We start from the raw sequence: 19,402 nt of genomic DNA, 5'->3' as shown, positions 1-19,402 counted from the left end.
CCTGTGGGCCCCGCATCCCTACACAAGTGTCCTGGTGCCATTGTGATGAGGAATTCATTGGGAACAGGAGTCCTTGCTCCCAATTACCACAGAATTGGATAGACCCCCTCTTTTCAGATTTATAGCGACACCCACTGCCACTGGATGGCGAGTTCCGGAAACTTGTGGTGAATGCTAGAGCTTTCTAGTGGATCTAGAATCCCCAAAGACAGCCAATTCAAATAATCCACCAAAAGACAAGACTGGGAAGGCAAGTTACCTACATTTTAGTGCATCTGAAAGTCAAGAAAAAACAATTTAAATCTTTTTGTATTATTTCAAAGCAATATTTATATAGAGCTTCACAGTTCTCAGAATAAAGTCATAGGAAAGACAGACATTCTTTTTCCTCGTGTCCGGACCAGGAAGCAGCTGGGGACAGAAGGTAAGAAACTGAGCAGAACAGGACACTGGATCCCGTGTCACACACCAGTGTGCAGGGGGGCCCCAGAAATCTCATTCCCGGAGCTCTACTCCCTTTGAGAAAAACATCATTTGAGAAAATGAGACTTAAACTAATATGACTAATCTATTGGAATTCTCATTAGAAACCATTTGTATTGGCAGGTTCAGGAAAGGAGATTGAAATTGTTCACCTTCCTCTTCTCTGTCCATCGTCCATAATGCAAACTCCTCTTTCCCTGCTATCAACAAAGGACTTGGTATGACTATTAAAACATTTTAAAATCCACCTCAGGATGCTCTTTCCAAAGCATTAGGTAGCAATACCCATCGTTCATAAGGAGAACTGGCAGGGACAGCCCATGTCGCCACCCCAGCTGACTGGGACCTAAGCTGAACCCAGAGGTCATGTTCAGAAGGAATGAAAAGAACATCCTGAAGCTGTGCGTACAATTTTAAGATGATTTATTTCCACGTCAGTTTATTTTGATTTATGTGAAAAATAATTTGTTCAGTCTTCAAGAGGGTATGTCCACTTCAAGGAAAGGGGAGGTGGAAGAACTTACCCTCCGTGAGATCTGACACATGTCAGGAACACACATCCGGCTGCTTAAACTTCCTACACTTCAGAGACGCATCAGGTTCAAATTCAGTACAAGTAGATTTCAGAGACTATTTGATTTGATTTATCCAATTTGAACAACACTAAGTGCCCACTCCTGAGACCACATCCTCCGGACAAAGAAGCCGGCCCTCGCATCCCTCCACGTACGCTTCCTCTCCCCTCTAAAACAAGGAGCATTAGCAAAAATGTTGGTAGAAAAATTCCATCCGCCTATGCAAAGCCATCACACCCTGCTTGTAATGAAACCATGATGTGGCCTCCTTGTTCAGCCCACACAGCTTCGTCAGGAATGCCTGCTGTGGATCTGAGCCACGTGTGTGTAAGGGCCTGTGTGTGGACCGAGGGGTATTGCTAAACATTACTAAACACGTGTGATAATGTGAGTTTTGTATTAACTAATGTATTTGTATCATAAATAAGTGTAGTGAAGCCAAGGGCATGAAGAAAAATAAAAAGTGAGTTCTCCTACTGGCTTGCAGTGTGGCCGTGCACATTACACGTCGCCGAGTGAATCACTTAGATAACAAATGCCTGGAGGGTAGTTACACGACTCGATCTGTTTCTCAATTAAGAATGATTCCGAACACAGGAGGTCTCTAGCCATCGGTCACCGTGGCTTAAATAATGTTATCACAGAGTCTACATAGGCAGGTCCAAAATACAACTCTGAAATGAAATGCTGGGCACACTCAGGTCAGATCCAGTTCACTCTCCCTCTATCAGACACACACACCACCAAGTTCTCTAAATGATAGGTCAGCAAACGGGAATTCAGAGCCGGCCCCGGGAAAACACAGAGGCAGCTGCCTGAGGCGATCCTGTTGTGTCTTTCTTGCCCCCTTTTCTACCCAACACCCAACATTTTCTAGCTCCTTCATGCCACCGTTCCGGCGTAACGCTGGGCTACATGCCCTCTTTCCTCCCTTACAAATAAGACTCCAGGTGCATGGCCGGCGCCCAAGGCCCGTGCGAAGCTCAACAGCACCTGCTGCAGATGCTCGGCGGCCTGCTGCCTCTGGAACTCAGTGAACATCACCAAGCACCACAGGAGCCGAGAATCACGCAGGTGCTGGGAACTAAGCGATGAGCGAAGCAGCCAAACATCCAGCCCTCGGGCCACTGAGGGGAGAGAGAAATAACAAGCAAAAATGTTACCGTGACCAAGAGTGCTAAGTGCTAGGGAGACAAACTAAACACGCGGGGAGGACAGGGGTCAGCAGAGGCTGCGGGGGGCTCACAGCGGGCCCACAGTCTCGGCTCAGATCAGTGAGCATCTGTATCTGAACACTTTTAAGCACTCGCAATATCCCCACCAAGTTACCCTAAAACACAGACGAGTTTTTAGTAGACTGCAGACAATCCTATATAATAAAAGCCTAGGTGGCATCGCACGACTCCGTCACAAGATGGCCGCCACGATGTCATTACAAGACGGCCATGACGTCATCATAAGATGGCCGCCACAAGATGGCCACGCCCCACATCGTCACAACATGGCCACCACAAGATGGCCTCGCCCCACATCATCACAACATGGCCACCACAAGATGGCCACCACCACATCATCATAAGATGGCTGCCAGGGGAGGGCAGTTGGGGGCAATCGGGCCAGCAGGGGAGCAGTTAGGTGACAATCAGGCTGGCAGGGGAGCAGTTAGGAGCCAGCAGTCCCAGATTGTGAGAAGGATGTCGGACTGCCTGTCCCTGTGGGATCGGGCCTAAACCGGCAGTCGGACATCACCCAATGGGTCCCAGGTTGGAGAGGTACAGGCTGAGTTGAGGGACATCCCCCCCTTCCCCCATGACGAATTTCATGCACCAGGCCTCTAGTTATTTATATATTTTTTAAATCTAACTTCAAAGTGTTCTGCCCTGCCTTACATAAACCAAAGAAATCCCACTGGTATAAAAGACAGTTAAGCAATTTTAGAAAACTGTAGAAACACATTATTTTCTTAGGTGGCTCTCTGTCCATCAAAACAATATAAAAGGGGGTGGCTGGAAACGTATCTTTATTGTTGAGTGGAAAGCATGACACTTCTTAAGACGCTTTATAGGGACAGGACAAATCCGAATCATTACTATAAGGAAAAAAAGTTAAGTCACTAAGAAAGGCAGAGTGGCGAGGCGAGGGGGGCGGAAATGACAAGATACCATTCCAAAACCAAATAGCTTCCCTTTTATTAATGCTCAAGAAGTGAATTTTGACATCAATAAGCAAAACAAATGAAAACATCAAATTTGTTTGTATAGCATCTGTTGTGTCTTTCTTCCTTAAGAAATGTACACATTAATAATCCTAATCTAAATATGAGAATTATTCTGATCTCAAAATGCAACACTGAATTGTGTTGCATTACTGCTGCTAACTTAGTGTTTTATAGTCAACAGGAAGAATTATAGACACCCAAGTTCAGTATAACCAGGGATTTCATGTCAAGGTATAAATAGAGTCTTTAAGAAATAAGCTATATAATAAAATAAGTTTACTTTTGAATAGCAGTACAGTCATTTTCTTCAGTCAATAAAAATATTCCTTGGTTATAAAGCAGCCTTATTTTGCACATGTATTTCAGGAAAATAGCTCTAACAATATGTGAAATGCCACACTTCTTTTTTAAAAGGCAGCGAAGCAACAGAATTCTGATTTTAAATAGTATATTGCAAAATAGTTCAACCTAGTATTTCTAAGCACAAAGTAAGCTCCATTCTGAAGGAGGATTTTAATCTTATAAAGCAAACTGTTCTGATATTTCTGTTGTAGATTAAGGTCTAAATATCTACAATTAGGGATCAATCATTATACATATAGGACCATAAACTTCAATACATATCCACAATACAAATGTTTGGCATTATCACCTCACTCTGTTATGAAGAGTAGTTTGTCAACACACGCTCAACAAGGAAAATAAAACCATGATGACTCAGCCCCGCGGCTGTAACAGAATGGCTTTCAACAAATGAAAATACAAAACAGCAACAAGAGGGAACACCAGATTTATGAATAAAACAAACAAAAAACCCGATAAATCATAAACATTTAAATGATTAACTACTACATTCTTCCTAACACATCTTAATTTGCACTCTTCTCTTCAATATAATTTTTTAATGTTTTTCATACCCCAGGAGGAAATGATGGCAAAGATGAAAGTGCATCCTATGGTAAAAGTGCTTCGTGTGTGTCTGTGTGTGTTTTAGAGATCTGTCCAATAAGGAAGTTAAATAAGTATGTGCAAAAAATCCTCATTATGACTTGAACTCATAAACCTAATCATAGTTTTTATAATTCATCCCGATGAAGCAGTCACCGACACAGACGAGAAAGCTGAGAGTATCCGCTTGTACAGAGGAAAGAGCGTGAGCCATGCTCAGGAGACCCACGCTCCCTCCTCAGGCCTCAGCCATCTAGCCAGTGGCTGTGGGTGAGAAAACAGCTCAGACTCCACGTCCGCACAAGGCCCATCCAACTCCAAAATTCTAACCTAGCTTTCGATGAGGCCCTCCTGAAAGGGCAAATAATTTTGCCCCAAATATGAAAAATACACTAATCACAGAGCTTCTTATTGTACTACTAGTACAGGAAAAGGCCATGTGAACATCAGATTTAAGCAAAGCTGGGCAAACCCGCACGACCAGGAAACACCCAGTACTGTGTGCACAGAGGAGACAGAGCAACAGCAGCGGGCCACCCACGGGCACGTTTACCCGACGTCTCGGAACTGTCTTGGGTCTAAAGCTTCAAAAGCTTTTAAAAACGCTTCTTTCAAAACTGTTCTGAGGGAACTGTGACCCCCCCAGTTCACAGTGCTAGCTCTTCAAAGGAGTCCCTCTGGATTGTAATCGTGGTTTTTAGGAAGACAGCCATATTTTCAAATTTTAAATAGTGGCTAATTAAAGTCGACATTTGCCAGACTTTATTCTATGTCTTACATACACATGCATGCTTGTATGTACACACACACACACACGCTCACACACACACACGCTCACTCACCGAACACGCCAGGAGTTTAACTCAACAGTTCTCATCCACGAGCTTCGACCCATTTATTCCGCGGTAGGTTACTCGGCTCGGTCTCACCAGGACGCCGTGGTTCGGCTTGCAGGTGAAGTAGCGCGTGTCGCCCACGGCCCCGTCGTTTCTCCCCTTGGCGCTCCGCAGCTCGAGCCCCAGCCAGATGCCCAAGGCGAAGTCGGTGGGGCCCACGTAGCGCACGGTGCCCATCTCGTTGGAGCTGGTGAGCAGGACCTGGGAGCCCTCGTGCAGCCTCGCGCCGCCCTCCACGCCCGGGGCCGAGCTGCTCCAGCTGCGGCGCAGCGCGGTTTTTGATCTGTTCACGGAAAAGGAAGAGCAGCTCTTACACCTGAAGGCCAGGTGACGCGACTTACCATCTTCATCTCCACTGCGGCTCACAATTCAGTCACAAGAGAGAATACTTTATGTTCACAACTTGAGCTTTTTAGTCTAAATAGCAATAGTAGAATAAACTTTTGACATTTTAAAAGATTTCCCTTTTGACTATTTTAATACTATACTAATCTGGATTTAAGAGAGAGAGAGAGAGAGAGAGAGAGAGAGAGAGAGAGAGTCCTGGCTGGTGTGGCTCAGTGGTTGAGCGTCATCCCGCGCACCAAAAGGTCACTGGTTCAATTCCAGGTCAAGGCACATGCCCAGGTTGTGGGTTTAGTCCCTGGTCAGGGTGCATATGGGAGGCAACCAATCGATGTTTCTCACATCTATGTTTCTTTCTCTCTCCCTCTCCCTTCCTCTCTCTCTAAAAGTCAATGAAGACATATTTTTTAAAATATACACACACACATATACAACAAACACCCACCCAGCCCTGCTAGACAGCATCTCACAGGACCTTCCAGAGCCCCAGGGTGTGGGGTAAATAAATGTGAAAGAAAAAGAGAAAAAGAGATTCTCTCTACAAGAAACAAACCAATAAACAAAAATGCATTCTGAGCAGTATACTCCCAAGGCAGAGTGGGAGTAATTTTTTTTTACTAGTAACATTACCTTATGCAAACACGCCTGGCATTGCTTTCATGCACTGCTGAAAATAGTAAATCAATTCTTTGACTAATTAAACAGTCCACCCTATTCAATGATAACACAAAATGTAAATTCCTCCAACCTTTAGTAAGAGTACTAAACCAATTCGAAAATATGTGCAGTGCAGCACTTTCAGTCCCGGCGACATCTTTAACAGAGCTCCTCTCAGTGCACTCTTCCACGGTTCCCTAAGTGATAAAATCCTACCCAGCCAAGTGAGAGGTACAAAACCCCACATTTCGTCCTTCGCAGAATCCCGCCCAGCTCCTCTCGAACGGTGTGCTGCTAAATCTTCATACTCACTTGGCAAAAGCGTTTCTCCGGTTAATCTCTTTTTGGGAAGAAGCCGACGTGGTACTGAAGCTTCTCCTAAAACCTAAACATGCAAGTTAAGGTCAGAAGAGGAAAAAAAACAAACGCCATGTTTTTGTTTTTTTTTAAAGTTATCTTTTATCATTCCTCCTGCAGATGTTCTGCTAGTTCAAATGTTCCTTTGGAAAGAGAAAGCACAGAACGTAAGTACATCCAGAATACAGAAGTAGTTCAGATTTCACAACAAATTTGTATCTGACCTTTCTCAGACAAAGTGCACGTACATGAGCAAGTTATAATCATGACATACATTCAGAAGTTTTATTAGAAAGGTTCTTGAAAGCCAAATAACACTGAAGTATATATTGATAAAGCTGAATCTTTTCTCAAATATTAATCTTGATAAATCATATAAAAAAGGATAAAAGATTTAAAAACACTACCACTAAATATACCTATTAAATAATAAAATTTCAGAGCTGATGACTGCTGCCATCCCCAAATGACAGTGTAATCTAAAAAATAAAATAAGATTTCACAAAAGGTAAATTTCTAAAAAGATGTTTTTAAAAAGAAGGGACTTGCAGTTCTGGCAGTTAATGCAGACCCAATGAATGAATCTCTTGACTAAAGCAAGTATCATTTAAAATAACTATAATGCATTTAATACTGTTGAGCTGACACAAAAGGTCCAATTTCAAAGAGGCCAAAACCTAAAAAGAGAAACCATGAGAGGTAACCAAGCACCAAAGCAGTCTGCCATCTCGAACCACAGGTGCCACTGACTTCTGGGGAACCGGCCACCGCCTTGCTGCTGCCCAGGACACAGGGACGGCCAGCCAGCTGCCAGCAGGGGGACTCTCTCCAGACGCCTGGTTCAGCGAGGGTTCCAACCCGCTCCCCTCAGTGTAAGGTTATCAAGAAACAAAATGAGCACCATTTGGACAAAGACAAAGGTCACCTGAATGCTCAAAAACAGGCAACATTTCCTCCCTCAGAACTTAGGGTCATTTTGTCTGTGTGACATTTTAAAAGCTGCAGAGGCTATAGATTGAGACAGCCCCAGGCTGGGCAGTGCCTCGAGACAACAGGCAGAAGTAAATAGGAGGCATCAAGCTAGGCCTCACAAGTCCCATCCATTAGAGTGAAAGGAGTACCTCACAATAATGAACTACAAACCCACAGCACAAAGCACCGTGAGTTAGGCTCGACAGAAACAGATGGCGACTCAGATTCACAAAGACATCAAATACTGAATCATTTGACATAAAATAAAAGAAAACAATGAAAATGTTTAAAGACACATAAGAAAAACTTGAAAATATGGAGAAAGAGTAAGTGACAATAAGTAACAAACAGATTTACCAAAAAGAAAAGAAACCTTTATAATTAAAAACTTTGTGGTTAGATTAAGCAACAGAATAAACATCGCTAAAGAAAGAACCAGGAGCCCTAACCTGTTTGGCTCAGTGGATAGAGTGAAAGGTCACAGGTTCGATTCCAGTCAAGGGCATGTACCTTGGGTGTGGGAACATCCCCAGTAGGGGGTGTGCAGGAGGCAGCTGATTGATGTTTCTCTCTCATTGATGTTTCTAACTCTCTATCCCTCTCCCTTCCTCTCTGTAAAAAATCAATAAAAAAATATTTTTAAAAAAAAAAAACAAAAAAAGAAAGAACCAGGAAATGAAAAGATGGATCTGAAGATACCAGATGCTGTCCAGGGAGACAAAATTGTGAAAAAGCCGGAAGAGGCATGGGAAAGTGAGAAAGGCTACTGTACTGCTCACCCGAGTTTCAGAAATAGATAGTAAAGAGAATGAAGGATAAAATACTGTAAGTATATAGACAAGAATTTTTACAGAATTGATCAGATACTAATTCCCAGATCCAGGAAGATCCATGATTCCAAACAGGATAAACAAAAGAAATCCCACCTACACACATCACAGTGAAGATGTACAACACCAAGGAAATAGAAACCTTGAAAAGCAATCAGAAAGAAACGATAAATCACCTACAACAGTGTGGATTGGACAGGCTCGTAGCTGACTTCTCAAAAAATACAGAAGACAGAAAACTGTAGCATTATATTGTCAATGTGCAGGGAGAAAATATCTTTCAAACTAAAATGTTCACTGCGTTTTCGTTTTCCCCAGTAAAACTATCGTTAGAAAACACAAAAACTTGGTACAAACAGACCTCTTTCTAAAAGGACTTTTAAAGAATACACATGAAGTAGAAATAAAACAATCCCAGGTGTAAGTTTTGAGGATAAATGACAAGAGCTATTTGTAAATATGTGAGCAAATTAAATAAACAATGATTACATATAAAAACTATTACAATAATGGAAAATTTGTGGGGGAAATAAAATAGAAGCTGAATAACTCAGTTTTAAAACTTTTCTATTATTTGGGAAAGAGTAAACATAATGATTATGTTTCTCTCCCTTCCTCTCTCTCTCTGAAATCATTTTTTAAAAAAAATCAGCCCTGGCAGATGTGGCTCAGTTGGTTGAGCTTAGTCCCATGCACTGAAAGGTTGCGGTTGATTCCTGGTCAGGGCACATACTCAGGTTGGGGATTCTATCTTTGATCAGGGAGGCATATGGGAAGCAGCTGATTGATGGTTCTCTCTCACATCGATGTTTCTCTCCCTCCCTCCCTCCCTCCCTCTCTCTCTAAAATCAATAAAAATATATTTTTTAAAAATATCAGAAAAGCAATCAGAAATAAAAGATAAATAAAACAGAAACTGAATAAGTCAGTTTCTATTTTATTGAGAACTAAAAAAAAGAGTTAGGGGGAAACACAGGGCATTCTGTCATTCAGATATTGTCTTCTTCAGCTTGGGGGCAGGTAATAGATGTGATTATGATTACATAAACTATACAAATACACTTTTACACATTTTTGTATACATACATACTTCACAATAAAATGCTTCAATAAATAAAAGCAAAGGGATAGTTATTAGGAACATAAAACTGTAATCTTACCAGGATAAGAATGATTCTGTTTATTAGAAGAAATTTCTGAAAGTGTGTCCAGGGAATCTGTTACTCTGTAAATAAAACAAGTAATACAAACCTTATTAGAAGTTGCTGGTCTTCAGATTGAAGATTGGCTCTTAACCGAGGTTTCACACTAATGGTTTTCTTATTTCTCTCATTCAACAAACATTTATTGAGTACCTATTATGAGCCAGGATAAACTTCAGTCTAGCATCAGAGACAGGCAATAATCAAACAGAAGATACCTTCTGTTTATCCCTTCTTTGTTATCTAACAATAATTTGTATAGAAAAAGTCAACTTAAAGTGAATTCACTTAAGATAGGGACCTGACTTTACTTCTTTGTAAATTTATCTTCAAGATGAAACTAAAAACTATGAAAATAAGTTTATTTTATGTTAAATTTAACAAATGTTATAGTTGTAAAAATATCACATTCTTTTTTTCTCGTTAATCCTCATCCAAGGATATTTTTCCATTGATTTTTTTTTTTTTTTAGAGAGAGAGAGAGAGTGGAAGGGAGAGAGAGAGAGAGAGAGAGAAATATCAATGTGAGAGAGACACACTGATTGGTTATCTCCCACACACACTCCAACCAGGGCCAGGGGTCAAGACTACAACCAAGGTACATGCCCTTGACCAGAACTGAACCCAGGTCCCTTCACTGTATGGGCCGACACTCTATCCACTAAGCCAAACTGGCTAGGGCATCACATTTTTAAATTTAAGAAAGATATCAGCTGAGTCTGTAAGTGTGTGATTTTTCTGATAAAATTATATGGCTAAAACAATTCAACATTTTTTTACTTTATATTTGACTCTAAGCATAAACATAAAGGTCGCTTTCCTGACAGGTTTGTCTTTATTTTTTAACTAGAGGCCTGATGTACGAAATTCACAGCCCTGCCCCCCGCCCACTGGTCATTCCAGAAGGTCATTCCAGAAGGTCGTTTGGCCATCTGGTCTAATTAGCATATTAGCTCTTTATTATATAGGGTATTCAAATCATTATTTTTAAAAGGCCAATCCTAACAGTCTTATTTTCTTTCAATTGTTTGCTGACCTAAATCTGCAAAGCCTTCACTGTCAATCACTTCCTCCAGCACACTGCTGCCATCAATAAATCCTGCAACTCTTGCAATATTTGCAACTTCATCCTGCAACTTATATGCATCTTTTTTACATAATATTCATCATACAGCAATCAATGACAGACTCATGAACACAAAAAATATGACTTGATGAAAAGACAGATACTTGAATTAAGTGGTGATGGATAGTTGAGAACTTTATTCTAAAAGTGATTAGTTAATTTGTAATAAGGATCTATTAGTGAGAACTAAGAATAAGAAAATTAATACTATGCTGATGCCCACTTGGGCAAAAAGATGGCTAGATAGTTTTCTTAGAATTTCTCTAAAGAAATGTTGGTTGATTTATATGTTAATGGAAGAAAAGGTATAAACTAGATGAAAGTTGGGTGTTAGTAGAAAGCCTCCACGCAGAGGCAACAACATGTGCAAAGATTCTGGACAAGAGGCACATTTTTTAAATAGAAAAGGGGGGTGAGGGGTGGGGAGAGGGAAGGCCAGCCACAATCTGGGAGAAACGCTGTGCCACTATTTTATTAAGACTGTCCTCACGCAGCCCCTAGTTTTAAATTCTTCCTTCTTCACTACAATAAATTCAATAAAAAGGATTTAAAAATTCTTCCTTATGGAAGATCAGTGGTGTCTTTAAAGAGCTCCAAAGCTGGTTTAAATGAGAAACTCCTCAAAATCAGGGACCATGTCTGTTTTATTTGCTTACAGAATGCCTAGCACAGCACAAAGTGCTAAAAGACACTTAATAGTATTTGATGGGGATGAATGAGACAATCAGAAGACGACAGGAAGACAGCTGGATCGAGACAGCAGTTCATTTAGAGAGAGAGCCCCGTTTCTTTTAAAAGGGAGCTGCTTTTAAATGAATCACCTTAAAGACGACGAAATAGAAGGCAAGGGGGAAAAAACAAATTAAAAAACATGTGTCCCATTAACAAAGCGAGAAAAGGATGAAACCATGTAAAAGAAAACAGCTTCATAATCTAAAGGAGAGGAAAGGCTGTTACAGCATAAAAAACACTGCGCTCGACGTGATCAATACTTGCCGTGCCTACAGTAAGCCACCCTATGTTCTCTGGGTAATCGAACATGAAATGAACAACCCCTGTCCTCCTGACTAGGAGACAAATAAAACTTGTAGGAGACTGTAGCAATGTGTTAATGAAGATTTTTCCAAAGTAATATGAGAGCCCAGAAGACTGTCACATTCCGCATGGATTTTACTCCCAAGTCAATGACTATAAGATACAGGCCCTGAAGAGAGCCACGGGGCCTCTTTTAACCATCACTAGACCACATGGGCTCAAACCCCCACCGGGAGCTGGGCACAGCGCACACATCCCTTAGCCTCTCTGTGCATGCTTTCCTCATCTGGGACAGAGGAATAATTAAAGCGCCTGGCCCGCAGGGTTGCTGCTGTGGCATGAGCAGAGCGCCTAAAACAGTGCCAGCTGATATCAGTGCAGCAGACAGACATGCTCAGCCTCTCTGACTCCATCCTGTTCAGCTGTGTTCTTGTGCACAGACATGCCAATCATTGGAGGAATTCTGTTGGTGGCTTGAGTTTTTATAAAAACAGCCCCTTGCCAGAAGGTGCCTCTCCTGGGGAGATGGGGGAAATATGTACAATGATTGCTTATCAAAGATCTGCAGAAGCCTCCTGGAAGGATGCAAATCAACTGGGGTCAATGGACTGGGAACAAAGAGGTTTCAGGTCTTCCTGGGACCCCTGCTGGTGCCCAGCCGGCTGCTGGCTGCCGTTGTCAATCACCTCTCGCCCCTCCCATTTCCCCTTCGCTTGACATAAAAAAAGCCTGAACTCTGCACGTTCTTAAGATGGATTTGAGGAATCCCATCTTCTCAGTTGGTGACTTCTCCATCAATAAACCTTTCTTGCTCCAAATTCTGACGTTTTGAGTTTTGGCCTTTTGAAATGTCAGGCACACAGACCTTGAAACCAGAAACATAAATGCTAATCATTAGCTATGACCTCTTTTTCTTGATTATAAAATGACTACCAAAAAAAAAACAGCAACCTTTCTAAAAGCGAGGTCTTCGAAAACAACAACAAAATAGCAAACTGAGCTGGGGTGGGCTGCGCCATTCACTAACAGAGGAGATCAGAACACGCCCCCCACAGGCCATTCTGACGTGAGAGTTATTTTGAGCTGAAGATCCATGAGAATCAACACATACAGGGGAAGACTGTCTCTGGATGCTGCCAAAAATGGGTCCTCCAAACACAGAACTCGGTTGTTGCAAATCCCCTCCCCAGGAGTTTCACCAAGCAGAGAAGACCGACTCTTAGCCCAGGAGAGGAGCCTAGAGTCGACACCACACCCAGATAGACATCCTCACAAACTACACACCCGGACAGACACTGTCACAAATCCTCCTACCTCCTGTCCATTTTCCTAAGTGCCCATTCACCTTTCCTAACAATCATTTGCTCTCTCATGAGTAGCCTTCCCTGCCTCTTCCACTATTAATGTGCTCTATAATGCTCCAACCTCGCCAGTCCTTTGGATATCCATTTCTTTCTGTGATGCCCCATGCATATAAAAATAAAATCTAATAAACTTATATCTTTTCTCCTGTTAATCTATCTGCTGTCGGTTTAATTCACAGACCCACCACCCGAGTCCAGCTACTGATCCTAAGGGTGGAGGAAGTTTCTCCTCCCCTACACTAGCTATAAGGCTTGAGCTGAATTACTTTATCTCTTCCACGCTTCTTCACTTGCAATATGGGAATGCTAATAATAAAGTGCACTGCACAGAGCCCACTGCTCATTAAATGCTCAGTAAATGAATGGATTAGCTCCTGCAATTTCCCAACTCAGCTGACCAAATACTTATTAGGGTCAAATAAAGCAACATTTAATTGAAGACACTTTATAAACTGGAAAGCATATATTAAATGCTATATTATCCTATATAATAAAAGCCTAATATGCTAAGTGTCTGGTCATCCAGTTGGCCGTTCAACCAATCAAAGCGTAATCCTATCTAATAATAGAGAAACATGGTAATTAGCCGTACCTCTGCTACCCTTCCCATTGGCTAATCAGGGCAATATGCAAATTAACTGCCAACCAAGATGGCGGCCGGCAGCCAGGCACTGAAGCGAACAGGAGGCTTGCTTGCTTCAGTGACGGAGGAAGCCAACGTTCCCCGCCTGCCTTGCTGGCCTCTGAGCTTGCAGTTTAAGAAACATTGTTACAAATATAGAAGCTAAACAAAACCCCAGAAACCTGCTTTCAGCCAGCCGGGCTTCAGCCAGCAGGACCGCAACATTGTTTCAATTATAGAACAAACGTAGATCCCTGCTTTCAGCCAGCCGGGATCTCAGAGCTGGAGTGAGCAGGACCGCAACAGTGTTACAATTATAGAACCCAAAAAAACCAGATACCTGCTTTCAGCAGCCGAGGCCTCAGAGCTGGAGCCAAGCCTCAGAGCTAAAGCTGGCCCAGAATTTAAAAAAAAAGAAAAAAAAGACAGGTTGGGAGCTTCAGTCACCCACCAGCCTGAAAATGGCCCTCAGCCCCTCACCCAGTCTGGCCAGGCACCCCAGTGGGGACCCCCACCCTGAAGGGGGTGTGACCAGCTGCAAACAGCCATCATCCTCTCATCCAGGCTGGCCAGGCACCCCAGTGGGGACCCCCACCCTGATCCAGGACACCCTTCAGGGAAAACCAGCCGGCCCCCACCCGTGCACCAGGCCTCTATCCTATATAGTAAAAGGGTAATATGCCTCCCAGCACCGGGATCAGTGGAGCTGCGAGGCCTCCTGGCCCCTGGAGCAGCGTGACAGGGGGCAGTGCCCAAACCCCCTGATTGCCCTGCAGCTCTGTGTGCGACAGGTGGCAGGGCCACAACCTCCCTACCCGCCCTGCTCTGTTCATGACAGGGGAAGGCGCCCCAACCCTCTGATCAGCCCTGCTCTGTTCCTAATAGGGGGGAGCTCCCCAACCCCCTGATCGCCCTACGGCTCTGTGTGTGACAGGGTGCGGCGCCCCAACCCCCTGATCGGCCCTGCTCTGTGTGTGACGGGGTAGAGCCATAACCTCCCCATCGGCCCTGCCCTGAGTGTGACAGTGGCAGCGCCCCAACCCCCTGATTGGCCCTGCTCTGTGGGTGATAGAGGGCAGCGCCCCAACCCCCTGATCGGCCCTGCTCTGTGTGTGACAGGGGGCGGTGCCCCAACTCCCCTATCGGCCCTACTCTGTGAGTGACGGGGGAGCTCCTCAACCCCCTGATCGGCCCTGCTCTGTGCGTAACAGGTTACGGAGCCCCAACCCCCCTGAAGGGCCCTGCTCTGTGTGTGACAGGGTACGGAGCCCCAACCCCCCTGATGGACCCTGCTCTGTACGTGACAGGGGGTGGCGCCGCAACCTCCCTATTGACCCTGCCTTGAGTGTGACGGGGGCAGTGCCCCAACCCCCCAATCGGCCCTACCCTGAGCGTGACTAGGGTTGGCATCGCAACCTCCCGATCCGCCCTGCTCTGTGCATGACAGGGGGCAGCGCCCCAACTCCTCAATCGGCCCTGCTCTGAGCCCGACCAGGGGCTGCACCTAGGGATTGGGCCTGCCCTCTGCCACCCGGGAGCAGGCCTAAGCCAGCTGGTCATTATCTCCCGAGGGGTCCCAGACTGCGAGAGGGCACAGGTCGGGCTGAGAGACCCCCCCCCCCCCCCAGTGCACAAATTTTTGTGCACCGGGCCTCTAGTATGCTAATGATATGCTAAGGCTGCTCAACTGCTTGCTATGACGTGCACTGACCACTAGGGGGCAGACACTCTGACCGGTAGGTGAACTTGTTGCTGGGGTCCACGGATCGATAGGGGCCAGACAGGCCCTGGAGCTCTCCTGCGGCCCCTCCCTGGCTGGCCAACCTCCCATGTTTCTCCCCAGCCTTGATCATGCACCGGTGGGGTCCCTTGGCCTGGCTGCACCCTCTTGCATTCTGGGACCCCTCGGGGGATGTTGGAGAGCCAGTTTCAGCGTGATGGTGAAACGACCAGTCATTATGACGCTTACTGACCACCAGGGGGCAGACGCTCAATGCAGGAGTTGCCCCCGATGGTCAGTGCACTCCACAGGGGGAGCACCACTCAGCCAGAAGCCAGGCTCACAGCTGGCAAGCACAGCGGCAGTGGCAGGAGCCTCTCCTGCCTCCGCGGCAGCGCTAAGGATGTCCGACTGCATCCCCGGAGGGCTCCCGGACTGCAAGAGGGTGCAGGCTGGGCTGAGGGACCCTCCTCAAGGGCACAAATTTCATGCACTGGGCCTCTAGTCATAAATAATAAGAAAATTATATCAAGTACATCATAGAAGAAAATTAATGCAAAAATTGTAAGTCATTATTCAGTATGAAAAATAGAGTGAGAAAGCAAACGGATATAAAAACTGTTAAATGTGCCAGGAGGTGGTCACACAGTCTAGCTGGATGTGAACTGGAGGAGACTCCCATGGTGTAACTTCAGACCTACCTCGTGAATGTGGTTATACCATAGATGTTATTTCCTACTTACGATTAGCATCCCACTTCTCACCAAACCAACCTCTTTCAGCACCTAAGTCATTCTAAAACAGCACCTGGAATTTCATGACAACTTGATTTCTGTTCAGCCTGATTTTTTGAAACCAGAGTGAGCTGGTACAAAAGTGTACTATGCTAAGAGGAGCCACTGAGGAGGTATATTACACATAAATACTTGAAGCTTCGCTTCCCTGAAGATCTACTGCCTATCTATTTTTGTGAAAACTAAAGAAATCAGAGGAAAAGCCATTTTGGTCCCATTAGGTTTGCAGGAGGATGAATGGGGCGCCTGGAGCAATCAGAGAGCATTTTCACTTTTGTTTGCATGCCAGATTAAGCTCACTGCTCCCAGTGTTCGCTGCAAACGCCACTTCTAATAGCCTGCACGTACTCATAGGGTTTGCAAATGAGGAATAAAGGAGGATTTTAAAATTGCAAATCTTCAGCAAAGCAAATTTAGCTTTCCATGAGCCTCCTCTCTGAAGGCAGTGGCTGGTTAACCCCCTGAAAGAAGACGGGAACATAATCGGTGCACATCTTCAATATAAAATTAGGAGCTCTAACTATAAACCATGACAAATTACAAGAAGTTCTTGTGAATAAACATGAATCCCATTCTTCCTCACCTTTGTACCCTGGATGGGGGAGCAAATATTCCATATCTTGGAGAACAACTAAAATACTGCACACCGCCGACGGAGCCATCATTCTTGCCGTGCGGCTTCTCGAGCTCTATCCCGTACCACTGTCCTGGAATGAGAATGGGAGGCTTTAACGGCATCTGCACTGTAGCCAAAGCAGCTATGCTGCTACCCAAACCCAAAGTCTAGATGGTTCCACAACTTCACAAATGACCGAAATGAGGAATGATCGTCATGATCGTTCAGCTGTCAAAGGATAAAATTGGAAAAGTTGAAAATGAATAGGGAAAAGGTTTTACAAGCTTCACTGCAGAGTTGCACATTAAGAGAGAAAGCTAAAATGCACAAACAAGAATTTGGCAAGATTGGCTATAATGCAAGTAGTATGACCAAAACGTGTCTCAGAGCTATGATGAACCAGAGCTTGTCCTGGACTGCGGGACATGGGCTGTGTCAATACTGATAAAGGAACCAGCAACCTCTTCATTTTACTCCCAATGTTAGAACACCACAAACAGCTCCTCAATAATTACAGGAGGACACAAATCAAATGGAAAATATGGCTAGACATCATGGTAACTCTTCTTTTTCTTTCTGTTTTTCCCCATTCAGGGTGAAAAGAAATATTCTTTTTAATCTAAATGAAAAGATTCAGGTTATCTAAGAGGAAGGATTTTCTAAAAGGCTTTTAACTATTTAAAGGGTCTCCTCTGAGCAGTCATAGGATTTCCTTTTCTAGAGCCTAAAAGGACAGTCAGGTGGTAAATATTAGGTAAGTGGACAAATACTCCTAATGATTCTCAAATTGAGGGTGACTCAGACCAGTTAAAAGTACCAAAAAATCCAATTTTTTTTATTAAAAAGGAGAATATAGTACTAATTGTATTTGGTCCCTTACAATCAGCATCAAATAAAAAAATAAGGATATAGATATTGAGAAACTTATTGCGACTTATAAATTCCAAAATACAAAAATATTGTTTCCTTCCAATTCCTAGTTCAAAGAGACAATTATATAATGTCTAAAAAGACCACCTGGAAGTTCTTAGTATTTTTCCCTCTTATACTTGAGCTCATTTCCGTAGTTTGGGTTGGAAAGATTAATTGCATGACTGTTTTGTATTAAACAGTCCTACTATGCACAAGTACAGAGCAATGTATGCAAACCTACTGCTTGGCTGTAACTAATGCCCTGAAACAGGTCATCACATTTCGGAATGTCACTGGCCAGGCTCACCTGTGGCCGCTGTGATTTCTCTGAGTGCCAGAGTTGGAATTTTCCAAGTTTTACTTCCTTCTGCCGTTGATGTTTTCCTATATAATTTTTTGCATTTTCCCTTTTTACGGTAATATACCATGCAACTACTACATGCTTACCATACAACTCTTGAGAATGTGTAACACACACAAAAAAGGCATTATGACAAGTGTTAATAACAGTGACTATGCATTGTCAGGTCGTGGTGAGGTAAAGATTTAAAAGACAATATTCCCATTTAAAAGACAATATTCTTTCAGAGGTGGCACTGATACAAATGCTAAGGAGGCTAAACAAGACCCTCTCCGGGCTACATCTTATCATCTATAAAATGCCGAGATATAACCACCGCTCCACAGAACGGAATGATGTAACTTTTGATGCCACGAGAAATATATGCTACAACTTTCTAAAAGGCAGAATGACTTTAACAAAGAAGTGTCTAACTTTTATTATATTTGCTTATTACTTCCCAGATTCCTAAATGCTTCACATTAGGAATTTAAAAATTGAAAGTCAAACTAAACGATGAACTGCATCCAGCAAATCAAACCACGCCAGCCTTGTCTAACGTAACCACAGAAAGGAAACTCAAAGACATACGGGATTGTGAAAATCAACCTACCTTTGGGATCACTAAGTTTTTGAAAACTGTATTAAGAACATCCTAACTACGCTCAATTACTACCTGGAGGCCTAAGAGAAACATGAATTATAAAGCATATGGCCCCTCTCAAATCAATTAGTTGGACTGCAATTACAAGTGACGTTAATGAAACAAGAATGTGTGGGGAGACAATGCTGCAGGGTGCGCTCATGCTTCTGCATGTTCCGTGGACAGAGGCACTAACTGGCTTTTCATGGGAGTCTGTCAGAGGACAGGCGTGGAGGAGACAGACAGAGTCTCCCCCGGAGCGAAGGAGAGGCGCGCTTCCTGTTGGTGTGAAGGTGCAGGTTCCTTAAGCTCACAGCTCCTCTCCCAGAGCGTTAACCACTGGGTGTGCAGTGTCACCTGGCCCCCTACCTCACCTTCGAAACTGGGGCCCAGGGAACAATTGCAAAAAAAAAAAAAAAAAAAAAGAGGTGACACTGGCTCCTATTGTTGTGAGCACTGAAGTCCTCTGTCTCTGACCCAGGAGCCCCATTGTCTGCCAGCACCCAGGCAACCATGGCAATCTACCTGGATGGCTTGCAAATGGGGTAAAATCTCAGAGCCTTCACAGGCTGCTACAGACTTTCTAAAAAAGCATTGTCCTAGGCAACCTGGTCCCTACATGCAGCGATGCCACCATGTGTCAAAGCAGCACATTGCTACTTAAACACACGAACGTGGTTTCACTCAGCTGGCTTCCCCCTGAAATTTCAGTCACTGGAAATGCAAAAGGAAAATAGCCTTTGCTTC

The 19,402-nt window shown here is 43.8% G+C and overlaps 1 protein-coding gene across 4 annotated transcripts in view; it reads right to left on the bottom strand.

Annotated features, from left to right (window-relative positions):
- Positions 1-3,222: 3,222 nt before the first annotated feature.
- CLIP4 (CAP-Gly domain containing linker protein family member 4) overlaps positions 3,223-19,402 on the bottom strand; it is a 55,483-nt gene continuing 39,303 nt past the window's right edge. For all 4 annotated transcript variants that reach the window (XM_070428930.1, XM_070428929.1, XM_070428931.1 and 1 more), the window contains exons 13-16: positions 16,728-16,851; positions 9,442-9,506; positions 6,435-6,507; positions 3,223-5,403 (exon numbers count right to left, since the gene is read on the bottom strand). In XM_070428930.1, the coding sequence (XP_070285031.1) occupies positions 5,088-5,403; positions 6,435-6,507; positions 9,442-9,506; positions 16,728-16,851 (578 nt within the window). In that variant the 3' untranslated portion in view covers positions 3,223-5,087. The remainder of the gene's footprint in view (positions 5,404-6,434; positions 6,508-9,441; positions 9,507-16,727; positions 16,852-19,402) is intronic.

Source organism: Myotis yumanensis, unplaced genomic scaffold (assembly GCF_028538775.1).
Source record: "Myotis yumanensis isolate MYYU_CA2020_CCGP unplaced genomic scaffold, mMyoYum1.0.hap1 SCAF_11, whole genome shotgun sequence".
Lineage (NCBI taxonomy): Eukaryota > Metazoa > Chordata > Mammalia > Chiroptera > Vespertilionidae > Myotis > Myotis yumanensis.
The sequence above is the reverse complement of the archived record's forward strand: the minus strand, read 5'-3'. Positions and strand labels throughout refer to the sequence as shown.